Source organism: Primulina eburnea, chromosome 4, assembly GCF_022965805.1.
Source record: "Primulina eburnea isolate SZY01 chromosome 4, ASM2296580v1, whole genome shotgun sequence".
Lineage (NCBI taxonomy): Eukaryota > Viridiplantae > Streptophyta > Magnoliopsida > Lamiales > Gesneriaceae > Primulina > Primulina eburnea.
The window spans coordinates 582861-594988 of NC_133104.1; the positions used below are offsets into that span (position 1 = coordinate 582861).

At 37.4% G+C, this 12128-nt stretch overlaps 1 protein-coding gene across 1 annotated transcript; it reads right to left on the bottom strand.

The window, feature by feature from the left end:
• Positions 1 to 1861: 1861 nt before the first annotated feature.
• Positions 1862 to 8768, bottom strand: LOC140830407 (BTB/POZ and MATH domain-containing protein 2-like). Its single transcript, XM_073193678.1, has 4 exons — positions 8031 to 8768; positions 4061 to 4409; positions 2673 to 2949; positions 1862 to 2236 (listed from the first exon to the last, which is right to left on the bottom strand). The coding sequence occupies exons 1-4, from the start codon at positions 8447 to 8449 to the stop codon at positions 2058 to 2060; spliced, it is 1224 nt and encodes a 407-aa protein (XP_073049779.1). The 5' UTR covers positions 8450 to 8768; the 3' UTR covers positions 1862 to 2057.
• Between the last annotated feature and the right edge of the window lie 3360 nt (positions 8769 to 12128).

Here is a 12128-nt window from a genome sequence, read left to right on the forward strand (position 1 = left end):
TTTTCTTTTTGGCCTCTTTCCTCTCATTTTCTTTCCTCTCAATTTCTTTCCTCTCATTTTTATTTTATATGGATATCTCACTCTTTTAAGCACTCTTTTTTTTCTGCCATTTCTTTTTTATTTTCCAAGGCCACCTCACTTTTTTGTTCACTCTTTCTTTCGGCCTCATATCTCTTTTTTTATCAAATGGTCCTCCAACACTTGCTTTGGGGACAAAGGAAGTAATACAATGGTTTCTTTCTTCAAGACAAATGAGTACTTATTCTTGAACCCGTCATTTGACAGACGCCTATCATATTGCCAAGGTCTACCCAACAAAATATGACATGCATGCATGGGTATCATATCACACAAAACCTCATCCACATACTTCCCAATAAAAAAAGACACCAAGACTTGTTTGTTCACCTTTACCTCCGCACAATCATTCAACCATTGAAGCCTATATGGTTGACTATGCTTCAATGTAGGTAAACCCAATTTTTCTACCATCTCACTACTAGCCACATTAGTGCAACTTCCCCCATCTATGATAAGATTGCAAACCTTGCCATTCACATAACATCTAGTATGGAACAAGTTTTCTCTTTGATTAGTCTCCTCCTCCTTGACTTGGGCACTCATGATACGCGTAGTCACTAGTGCTTCCCCTATAACCGCCCCATAACCCTCATCAGGGTCCTCTAATTCAGGCATCTCATCATCATCATCATCCTCACTACGAGACTCATACTCATCATGGCCATTCAAGATCATCACCCTCTTATTAGGACATTCACTAGCAATATGACCCAACCCTTGACACCTAAAACATCTAGTATCTCTAGCTCGAGTAAGAATAGTTTCAGATTTACCTTGCACTCCTTGTTTAGGCGCCTCTTGTTTGGTCTCAACCTTGGGCTTTGTCACCAACTTGCTTTCATCACGTTTTGCCCCATTTAGTTGCCAAGAAGTTGACGAACTTCCACTTTGATTGGTGCGGCCAACTCCACGTCTTTTGAGTTGTTGCTCCACTTTCACGGCCATTTGCACCATCTCGTCTAGATCTAAGTCGTGCCGAAACTCCACTTGATCTTGAATTTCCCTGTTTAAACCACAAAGAAAACGTGTCATGGTCGCCTCACTATCCTCCTCAATATTTGCCCTAATCATGACTACTTCCATCTCCTTATAGTAGTCTTCCACACTCTTCAACCCTTGCCTCAAAGTTTTTAACCTCTTAAACATCTCTCTATAGTAGTGATTGGACACAAACCTCTTTCTCATCACTCTCTTCATCTCATCCCAAGACTCAATGCTGGTGTTGGGTTCCAGGCCTTATTTGAGCCTAAGTATACCTATTTAATATAAAGGTATTATTTGAGCTTAAGTAAACATAATTTATGCTTGTTTCATTGTTAATATTTTGATAGAAAAAAGTATTTTTGACAAGTTTATTTAAAAAAACACATTGCTATTATCCATATTTCTTATGTGTCATAATCCAATAAATTTTGTATAAAAAATATTGATCGCAACTAGAAGAAAACATATCACAAAAATAATAATCTATTAGAATGTTCGTTAATAATTTTATTTTGTTTGTTTAATTGTAAATTGTACGTTTAAACAAGTTCTCTTCAGACAGAATTTTTATTTCAGGTAATTTTTTCTTTTGCTTGTATGTTTGCGCTCTTCTCTTGTTTTAGCTGTAGTTGTTCTTCGAAAATATACATACAGTGAGAACTTTAATTATGCTCATAAAATTAAAGAGCACGATGAATTTCTTACTTGTATTATCAAGAATAGACCCGTAGCTCAATTACGATCTAACGAAATCTCAAATCGGTTTAATTGTTAAATAAATAATATCATACCCTCGTAATTATCAATCGTACCGTAAATACAGTTGACAACATAGTCCACAGTTTCCTTTTCGGTTGTTTGTCTGAACAAGCAACCCGGAAATATTACATTTACAACTGGCCATTGGAGCTGGAAAAATGTTTCAAGTGAAGATTCTATGCTACTCTCTTCTCTTTCTCAGCTATTAGCAAATTACCAGTCACAAGAAGCTTCTACAGTCTCTGCTTCACGCGTCGTCCATTCGCATCACTTCCGTCTAGAATACCTTCAGGGCTCAGCTTCCCCGGTGCAATAGAATGCTCGTTGATCCTAGCAACATATTCTAATAGTTCGGTCAGGACGTGAGGGCAACTTTCTTTCAAGTAGTCAAAACCATCAGTCTGCATAACAGCTGCAGAACGAAACACCAACTTGTCAGAATCAATTTGGACAAATATGGAGGACAATAGAGTAAAACTGATTTTTAACATTAATCTTGTACTGAGAATATAACAGTTCGAGATAATACTAAGACAGACTAAAAGTAATTCTATGGTAACCCCAAATAAATAATATTCATGTCAACAAACCCACAAGAGACTCGAACTTAAAAAAAATCCATCTTTATATGAGCGATATGGCTAATAATGCAGGATGTTCAAGGAATCCATCGTAACTATTCTTGAGGGGCATCAAAACCAGAATAATATCATAGTACAGCACCAACATTCAAGTTCTGAAGCCGAATGGTGGTAGATGACAGCCAGGTAGCAAGTAGAACACATCCCCATTCATAACATATGCAAACATCAGCAAGGATTTAGAACTAGCTTGAACACGACAATTACCTCTAAGATTTTCAGGCAATGCCACATATTTTAGGCACACAGATTTCAACTGGAAACAATGGTGCTGTTCGGCCAATGCTAGAGTTGTAGCCACAGTATGAATAGCAACATCTGCACATAGGTAAGACTCGCATAGCAACCTGAGCCTATCTAAGCCATACCGATCAGCAGCTGCTAACAGATGTTGAGACATCAAGGTTGAAGCCCATTTTGAGTTCAAACCGGTAAGCTCTTCAAGGTCAGGTAGAGCATCCCAGTACATAAAATGAAGTAGAGCCTGCAATAAACAAAAAGGTATAAACGAAGGACACATAGTATAGAGATAATTACTTAAGAAGAACCAAAAAGCAAATTCTTCACAATTAACTTTTAAGAAAGCTGTTATTTCAACAAAGTTGGCATAATGATCCAAGCTTGGAAAAAAAAACACAAATAGAGGTCCAATGACCGAGCATGGATGTAGGACTTGTGCCATGGGATACATAATGGATATCTTCAGAGAATGAAGTACGAGATAAAAGGGATAAAATGCAAAAACTATTGAAAATAAGCAAGTGAAATTGAGATGTAAAAGGTACAAGATAGGATCGTGAAGAATGATCCAAATTGAAGCTTTAGAGATGACATAAAAACACAAGGAAACTGTCTTGATGTCAAAATCATGTGACAGACAGATGGTTGAAACAAAATCCCCAACGGTCAATGGGAAGGAGACATAATTGGATCTATAATTTTAGCAGAATTAGAGGCAAGAAGCTATGTACAAGCCATAACATAAGAATATTATCGACAAATCATCCTCAGCCAACCTTTACCATTGAAATTTTGGCTTATTACCTTAAGAACATTCTTTCACAGCGAACCTGGGTTTTGATTATTTCGTCTCAGCTTTCAAGAATCTTACCAATTAAATGACAAACCAAAAGAATGGGAATCTTTTTCCTTACTTGAAAGGTTTAAAATGGTAAACCTCACGAACAAATAAGACCAACTTCCTTAATCCGATAACATTTCTCAGAGAAAGGCCCACACACAGGTAAAATTGCATGATAATGAAAATAGGTAAACTCAAGTGCTAACAAGTAAATTATCCCCATTATAAAAAATATGAAATGATTCAGCTCAAGAAACCAAAACAAAAATTTCATGTTAAAATGTAAAATTACAAGCTCGAGATCTAGGCACAAATAACATTTACAAGCTATATTCCCAAAGCAAAAGGTGGACTGTAACAATGATACATGTACGAAAATAGATAATGACATTATACCCCCACATAAAAATAATAACAATAATTATCTTATTAAGAAGTAGACAAGTTCTAAAAAATCAGTTAACGATGCAAAAATAATGTGATATTCGTTTAGGGGGGAAATGTAGTAGACAACCTTAAAGACAGGTGCTTCCATGTCCTCAATTTTTATGCATTGCGTGTTTTGATCTCTCATTGGGCCATATAATTGAGCACTAAATACTGGTGAACGAGCAGCGAGTACCAGCTTGTGAGCAGCAAAGGTTTCTCCATCAATCTCAAAAACTACATCAGTTCCATTTCCACTTTCCAGCAGATGTCCGAAATGCTGACCGATGTCTGAAGGTGGTAATGGTATACTGTAGACCTTAGGTCCCTCTGTATGGGATCTGACAACCCCGACACAGCAATGAACTTGTAGGCAATCATCCTTCAGATAGTCCGATGTTTCTAGAAGTGTCCTTTTATAAAAACGCTTGTAACCCCTGCAACAAGATACACTCGTTGTATAGATCACTTGACGTTACGACCCCAAAATGATTTACAAAGAAATAACCACGGAGACAAGTAAATAAGAAGGAAATCAATGTAATAGAGTTTAATATATATGATACTCTATAATTATCCCAGAGTTGGCTCGGAATTTTACTTCCTTCAATTCCCCAGCAAAGCTATTCCTGACCAAAAGCTAGTTAAACGAGAGAAAACGACAACCCCAACTCTAACCAACTCATTTCTTTTTATAATCCCTTTTCCCCTTTCCCAAGCTATTAATTCTAAAATTATCTTCATTACTAGCAGCTGATTTTGGCCCAGTACATTTAGGTCTGTAACAATACCGCCCTCTTGAAAACAAGCCTTGTCCTCAAGGCTGGAATTAATAAGTCGGTTGACTTCAAATTGAGTATCCTTCATGCCATAAAGTGAAGCCCCATGTCGTGCTGCTATTCCATTCATCCCCCGAAAATCCAAACTCGATCCTTTTTCCCATATAGGAGCTCAATTCTTGATGGAGCCACAATCTGGCCTGTAATAACCAAGTCCATGATTTGTTTTTTCTTGTCTATTATGTCAAAACATTCAGCCCTACCAATCAATGCCCTGACCAAAAGAGGTTCAATTTTCCAGGCATTATGATGGACTCTGACAGCCTTTGTTCATGTCAGTTTTCCACCTCCAGATGATCCACCAGGATGCATGTATATACCAGCACTCCAGCCTAGTTGGCTCAATCTGATGACCAAGAAAAATTAAAACTCCATGTTGAACGTCAATTACAAAACAATAACCAGATATTTTTGCTTTACGACGGAAGCCACAAAGGATGTTATGCCATTTTCTAGCCTTAATAAGTGTGATTTGGTCGAGGGCTCCCTCAACTCTCCAATTATCAACTCTAGGCCCGATATAAAAATTGACCCAGTCTTCAAATCGCGCCTGTACCTGTGTTACTCACATCTCCATCTTCACATCATGAGACCCATCCCTTCTCCAGTCCTGCATCATTTTAAATCCCATACACATTAAAAATAAGGAGAGAATGGATTTTACATTTTTCTCTACAAGAGGTATAAATTATGAGCTGTTATGGAGGGATAAATGACTTGCAATTCACCCTCAATTTTGTCTCTTCCATCATTGATATTTAAACGTCTTCTGCAGATCCAAAACCCATGCCTTTTGATCCTATTTACCCCAAAACTTAATTCCACGGCCCTAAAAATTAAAATTGGCCCTTCTTTTACTATAACCCTAGCACATGCCCTGTCCATCAGCCCCAACCCATCTTGACGCTGCCCAACATTCATCGCCCAACATTGAAGCCCTAACTCCTGCTCCTTCATTACTGAAACACTAAACTCATCCACCCTCTTTCCTTGTAACGCTGCAACATTCCATCAACATGGTTTAACCGCCTCTAATCCATCAATATGTTTGTAATGTACAAATGTCGTTTTTCCGCAGGATAGCACAGGCCGCTGAGGCTGTATGCCCATCATCTCCTTTGCTGCCAACGATCTTGCTCCTTAATCTCCAGGCTCCAAAAATTGCAGTAGGGCCTTGGGCCCATTCTTCTCTCGAATAGTTAATTATGGGCCATATAGAATAATAGCACATAATTTGAATTTCAGTAACAACCCATTCTAGTGCTGACCCGCTATCCATCTCAATCAGCCTTGTGAGTGTCGACTTCTTCATCGGCGAATCCAGGAGCTCACCCCACACCTCCTCTTCCTGCAACTCTTCCACTACCTCTTCCTGTATCAACATCGAGACAAAACCATCTTGACTCACCGCCTTCCTACCACTGTATCTTCCAATTAATTTTAGGACTCCACTATCTAGGTATTCCCCTCTTATTTTGGATAGAACATATCACGTGAAATTTTGGATCATCCTCAGTAACAGTCTCGGGAACTCGAGTGTTTTCCTTTTGCACTTCAGAGAATGCCGTGGATTTTCTTGGCACACTCTGCTTCACTTCCTCCCAATAACCCTTATCCCAAACTAGTAACGCTGATTCCATGATTCGATTGACCGTGTTTGTCCCACAGTCCAACCCCTTGCTCAAACTCTCCTTTTCTACAAAGTTTACTTCTACTTTGTTAAAGGATGGGTTACTCTCTATACTTCTCTGAATAATCTTTTCAACCAATTGATTGGCTACCGGAAATGACTCCTTCACTCCCTTTGAGTATAGCCAAAATAAAATTGATTATATCTGCGAACAAATCTTCACCATCTTCTAACATAAGAGTCATCATTGTCTCTAGCACCAGTTCTTATAGCTCTCAGAAAAAACTGAAACATCTCAGTAATAATCTGATTGCATTCTATATCCAACATGAGAACACAAGATCTGACATGAACCGTAGTTTCAAGAATAGAGATCCTCTTCTGATAAGATCTGCTACATAAGTCTGACAATCCCTCAATACGAAATCATGAAACAATCAGTTGGAACACCTCCTTCATTTTTTCGCCATCATATGAGTTTCTGGGGATGTGATTCTATCGATCTCACCAATACAACAGCTACTCCTGCTTTTACATCATCATTAGAATGCTTCAAAAACTTTTATGCTATCAATGCATTCATCAGTGGTGAAAGAGCACTACACATGGAATTGATTGGAGATTGTTCCACCTTCGACAGAAATTTCTCAATTCGATCGAGAAGAGATAGTGACTCATCAAGAGAATACAGAGGCTGAGAAAGAATGTTCCCAGCAGCTGTGAGATGGCCTTCAAGCTTCATATTTTTCAATTAATGTGGTGACCGTATCCCATTTCTTCCTCGACTCAGATCCGGCAGATCGGACAAATTGTTATGACCCCGAAATGATTTAACAAAGAAATAAATAAGGAGGCAAGCAAAGAAGAAAATCAACGTAATAGAGTTTAATATATATGATAATCTATAATTTTCCCAGAGTTGGCTCTGTAGTCTGTACAAGGAATTTTACTTCCTTCGATTCCCTAGCAAAGCTGTTCCATACCAAAAGCTAGTTAAATAAAAAAAAGAGAAAACAGAATAATCGACAACCCAGCATTTTCAAAACATAAAGAAAGCTACATCTCAAGGATCCATGTCAATATAGCATCATGGTCTGCCCAAAACACTCCTCGGAATCTTTAAAAACCTCTTGACTCCAAAATTTAACACTTAAGAAGTTATATGCGGACAATACGCATCAACTACCTGAAGGATGCATCATGCCAATTGCCATCATCCATTCAGCCAGCAGACATTAGCCAAGTTGTACAGGTATAAAAGATATTTTACACAGACATCATCGTTTGATTGTATAGTACGGATTAAAACAAAAGAAAATCACCCAGAAAATTAAAAAGAATCCAGAGTAAGAAACTTAAAAAGGAATCAGACAGCAAGGTTCGCTGAATAATAAGCATTTTAGTTCAGGTTGAACACTACCCCATCCTTCATTCTCAATTCTTCTCTATAAGACAAACATGGAAAAAATAAATAAAATAATAGTAATCAAATACAACGATAAATCAGTCATGATTCGCCAAGTTAGAGGACATAATCCACAGAACCCAGATAAATATCGAACAAAACCAGTGAAGAAACGAAAACTCACCACATGCTACCACGATACTTGAGCGTGTAGGGTCCGCTCTCCAACGCCCTACCAAAATGGCTATGAACCTTGTGTCTCTCCCTCCCACTCTGATCCAACAGAGTCAACTCAAAAAGCGCCCTCACATCCGCACCCTCGCTAGCAAGTGCAATAAAGAGGGAAACATACGTCGCGTTATCCTCCACGCTTTTCCCATCGGGGTAGAAATAGATCGCCCACGAGTAGCCACCGACAATAAATGTATCTGATGCTATGTACTTCCCGATCCCGATTCCTTTTGACAAAGAATACCCGGCAATCTTGAAATCGTGTGAGCCATCGACCGTCTCGGTAATCGACGTTGATGTCGTCACCGAAGGCTCCGTTGCCGACGCCGAAGAAGATGATGGTTTCGCCGTCTCCTTGCAAGCCCTTCCCATTCCCACGACCAGCACCAAACCAAAAACTATCGCTGGAGTTCAGAAATTCAACCTACAATCGCACGATTAACTATGTAACCGTTACAAAGCGGGAAATGGGAAGCGGAGTCAGATCTGGAAGAATTTGAGTGGGAGTGGACTCAGTCTATGGATTAGGGTTCTAAATGGGTCGAGGAAATCTAGAATTTTCGTTGGTCATGAAAATTAACGAGATTTTCGACGAACCTGGATTTCTAGGGTTTCACAAAGATGGTGACTAAAATCGGATTTCTCCCCTGAGTAGAGAGAGAAATAAAAGAATAAAAGAAAGAAAGAAAAAGGCACCTCCTGCAAGAGCAAGACAGGCATATTTATAGATGCCGTGCGTCATGACCCACGCGCGCGTTTGCTTTAAAAAATATCCTCTAATTAAACCAAGACGGTCTCCCTTAGGGGCCACTTTGAAAACTAACTTTAAATAAATATTAAATTTAAAAATTAGCCTTTTACAACTCAAAATTTAATAAATAACACTCACTTAAAAAAATAATTAATTAATTTAGAAAAAAGCTTACAAATTTTAATCAGTCTGAAATCCCAGGAAAAAATCGAAAATAATAAAGAAAAGAAATCAAGAATCATGTCTTCTCCCAGCAAACGCAGGGAAATGAATTTGATGAAACTGTAATGAATGTTTTTTGGACTGCTCATTTTATTTTATTTTTGGGAAAGCATCTGATCTCATTTGGAGCTTGTGTTTTTTTTTTCTTTTTTTAATTGTGTTTTTTCGGTTTTTTTTTTTTCCGGCTAGGATGATGACTGATTATAAGTGGCGTAAAATAATTCAAAGAGCGACTGAGAGCGACTGAGTGATATATGATTTTTATAATAGAAAATATGAGCAACTCACGTTTGTGGTCTATTTACTCTATTTTAGTATAGTATAACGGATTGATAATGTAAAATTTAAAAATAATGTCATAATACAAAGAGCGACTGAGAGCGACTGAATGATATATGAGTGATCCTAATAGAACCACTTGAAGTTCTATACAATATAGTTTTTTGGAAGTGCAAGTTTGGATTTTTTTTTAAAATGTAATTGAACATTAATGATTTGGTATGAATGAATCGAAGATATTTTGTACTATTCAATGTGTAAAAGGTTATCAAATTAATGTTTTGTAAACTATTTAATATATTATAGTATATTATAATCGTGTGAGTATAAAATGTAAAAGTGGCGTAAAATAATTCAAAGAGCGACTGAGAGCGACTGAGAGCGACTGAGTGATATATGATTCTTCTAATAGAAAATAGGAGCAACTTCACGTTCGTGGTCTATTTACTCTATTTTAGTATAGTATATCACACAATCGTCATTCGGTCGCCCTCGGTCATTTTTGCCTTATCAAAAGGCCTGCCGAAACACCAATAGGTATATCACTAGTAAATAGGATATAAAACACGAATTTGCTCACTTTGTTTTTACCATATCACTCAGTCGCCATTCGGTCGCTCCCAGTCGCCATTCGGTCGCTCCCAGTCGCCATTCGGCCGCCTTCAGTCATTTTTGCCTTATCACACAATGTTTAATTTCATAATTTCTTATACATGAAAACATACCATAATATAGTAAATAGCATATAAAACACGAATTTGCTCACTTTGTTTTTACCATATCATTCAGTCGCCATTCGGTCGCTCTCAGTCGCCATTCGGTCGCCCTCAGTCATTTTTGCCTTATTTCACACTATGTTTAATTTCATAATTTCTTATACATGAAAACATACCATAATATAGTAAATATAATATAAAACACGAATTTGCTCACTTTGTTTTTACCATATCACTCAGTCGCCATTCGGTCGTTCTCAGTCGCCATTCGGTCGCCCTCAGTCATTTTTGCCTTATTTCACACTATGTTTAATTTCATAATTTCTTATACATGAAAACACACCATAATATAGTAAATATGACATAAAACACGAATTTGCTCACTTTGTTTTTACCATATCACTCAGTCGCCATTCGGTCGTTCCCAGTCGACATTCGGTCGCCCTCAGTCATTTTTGCCTTGTTTCACACTATGTTTAATTTCATAATTTCTTATACATGAAAACACACCATAATATAGTAAATAGGATATAAAACACGAATTTGCTCACTTTGTTTTTACCATATCACTCAGTCGCCATTCGGTCTCCCTCAGTCATTTTTGCCTTATTTCACTATGTTTAATTTCATAATTTCTTATACATGAAAACATACCATAATATAGTAAATATGATATAAAACACGAATTTGCTCACTTTGTTTTTACTATATCAGTCAGTCGCCATTCGGTCGCTCTCAGTCGTCATTCGGTCATCCTCAGTCATTTTTGCCTTATTTCACACTATGTTTAATTTCATAATTTCTTATACATGAAAACATACTATAATATAGTATATAGGATATAAAACACGAATTTGCTCACTTTGTTTTTACCATATCATTCAGTCGCCATTCGGTCGCTCTCAGTCGCCATTCGGTCGCCCTCAGTCATTTTTGTCTTATTTCACACTATGTTTAATTTCATAATTTCTTATACATGAAAACATACCATAATATAGTAAATATGATATAAAACACGAATTTGCTCATTTTTTTTACTATATCACTCAGTCGCCATTCGGTCGCTCCCAGTCGCCGTTCGGTCGCCCTCAGTCATTTTTGTCTTGTTTCACATTATGTTTAATTTCATAATTTCTTATACATGAAAACATACTATAATATCAGGTAAAATGAACATCGAACTAATTCTAGATTCCTGCATGATATTCCCTACATTAGTATAAATCAAGAAGCTATTTCACAAAATAAAAAAGGCATTTTTTTCAAGCGCCGTAGCGCATGCGTAAAAATGAGCAGAAACTTAAAGATGCAATTGCAACTTGTGATCCAAAGCAGCACAATCTCGTTAGTTATCAGGTGAAATAAACATCAATCCGCTTCTTAGCTTCATCCACGAGGTCTCGCACACTCACAGATTGTCTCTCGCTGCTCATTGTCGTACTTCCAAGAATCACTTCACTCGAAAACTCATCCAAAAATCAACCAAACAAATTCATTATTTTACCCACAAATCCATCAATAGCATCATCATCATCGCCCCGATAATTCGAGAAACAAACCGCTGAATCAAAGCAAAAATTCACCTAAAAAAAGGTGGTCCACGCATCTAATTCAATCGACTTCCACGTCAAATACAATTAGGTGTAAAGGAGGCCCTGTAAAGGAAGAAACGTTAGTTTAGGATTTAAAAGAAAAGAAAAAAAAAGATTTGAAAATATTTAAAATGAGGGTAAAATAGACATTTTAAATGTGAGTGTTAGTTTTTTAAATATGATGTTGTTGAACGCTATCTTCCTAAATTTCCCCTCTCTAAGGGCAAATTCTCGGTTTACTCTTAAATTTTAAGTGTGCTTCTCGGTTTAGTCTCAAATCAATTTTTTAGATCCAATTTGGTCCCAAATCTTCCCATTATTTTACCCCATTGGTATTTCCGTCAATTTGAGGTTGGAATTAACGGAAAGACTATGCTCTTCTTCTTTTCTTCAATTCAGAAGCCCTAATCGAATTTTTCTCTTCCAAGTTCCAATTTCAGACACGCACATCCCCTTCTCAGTCGCTGCAACAACTTTTTCCTCCGCGTCGA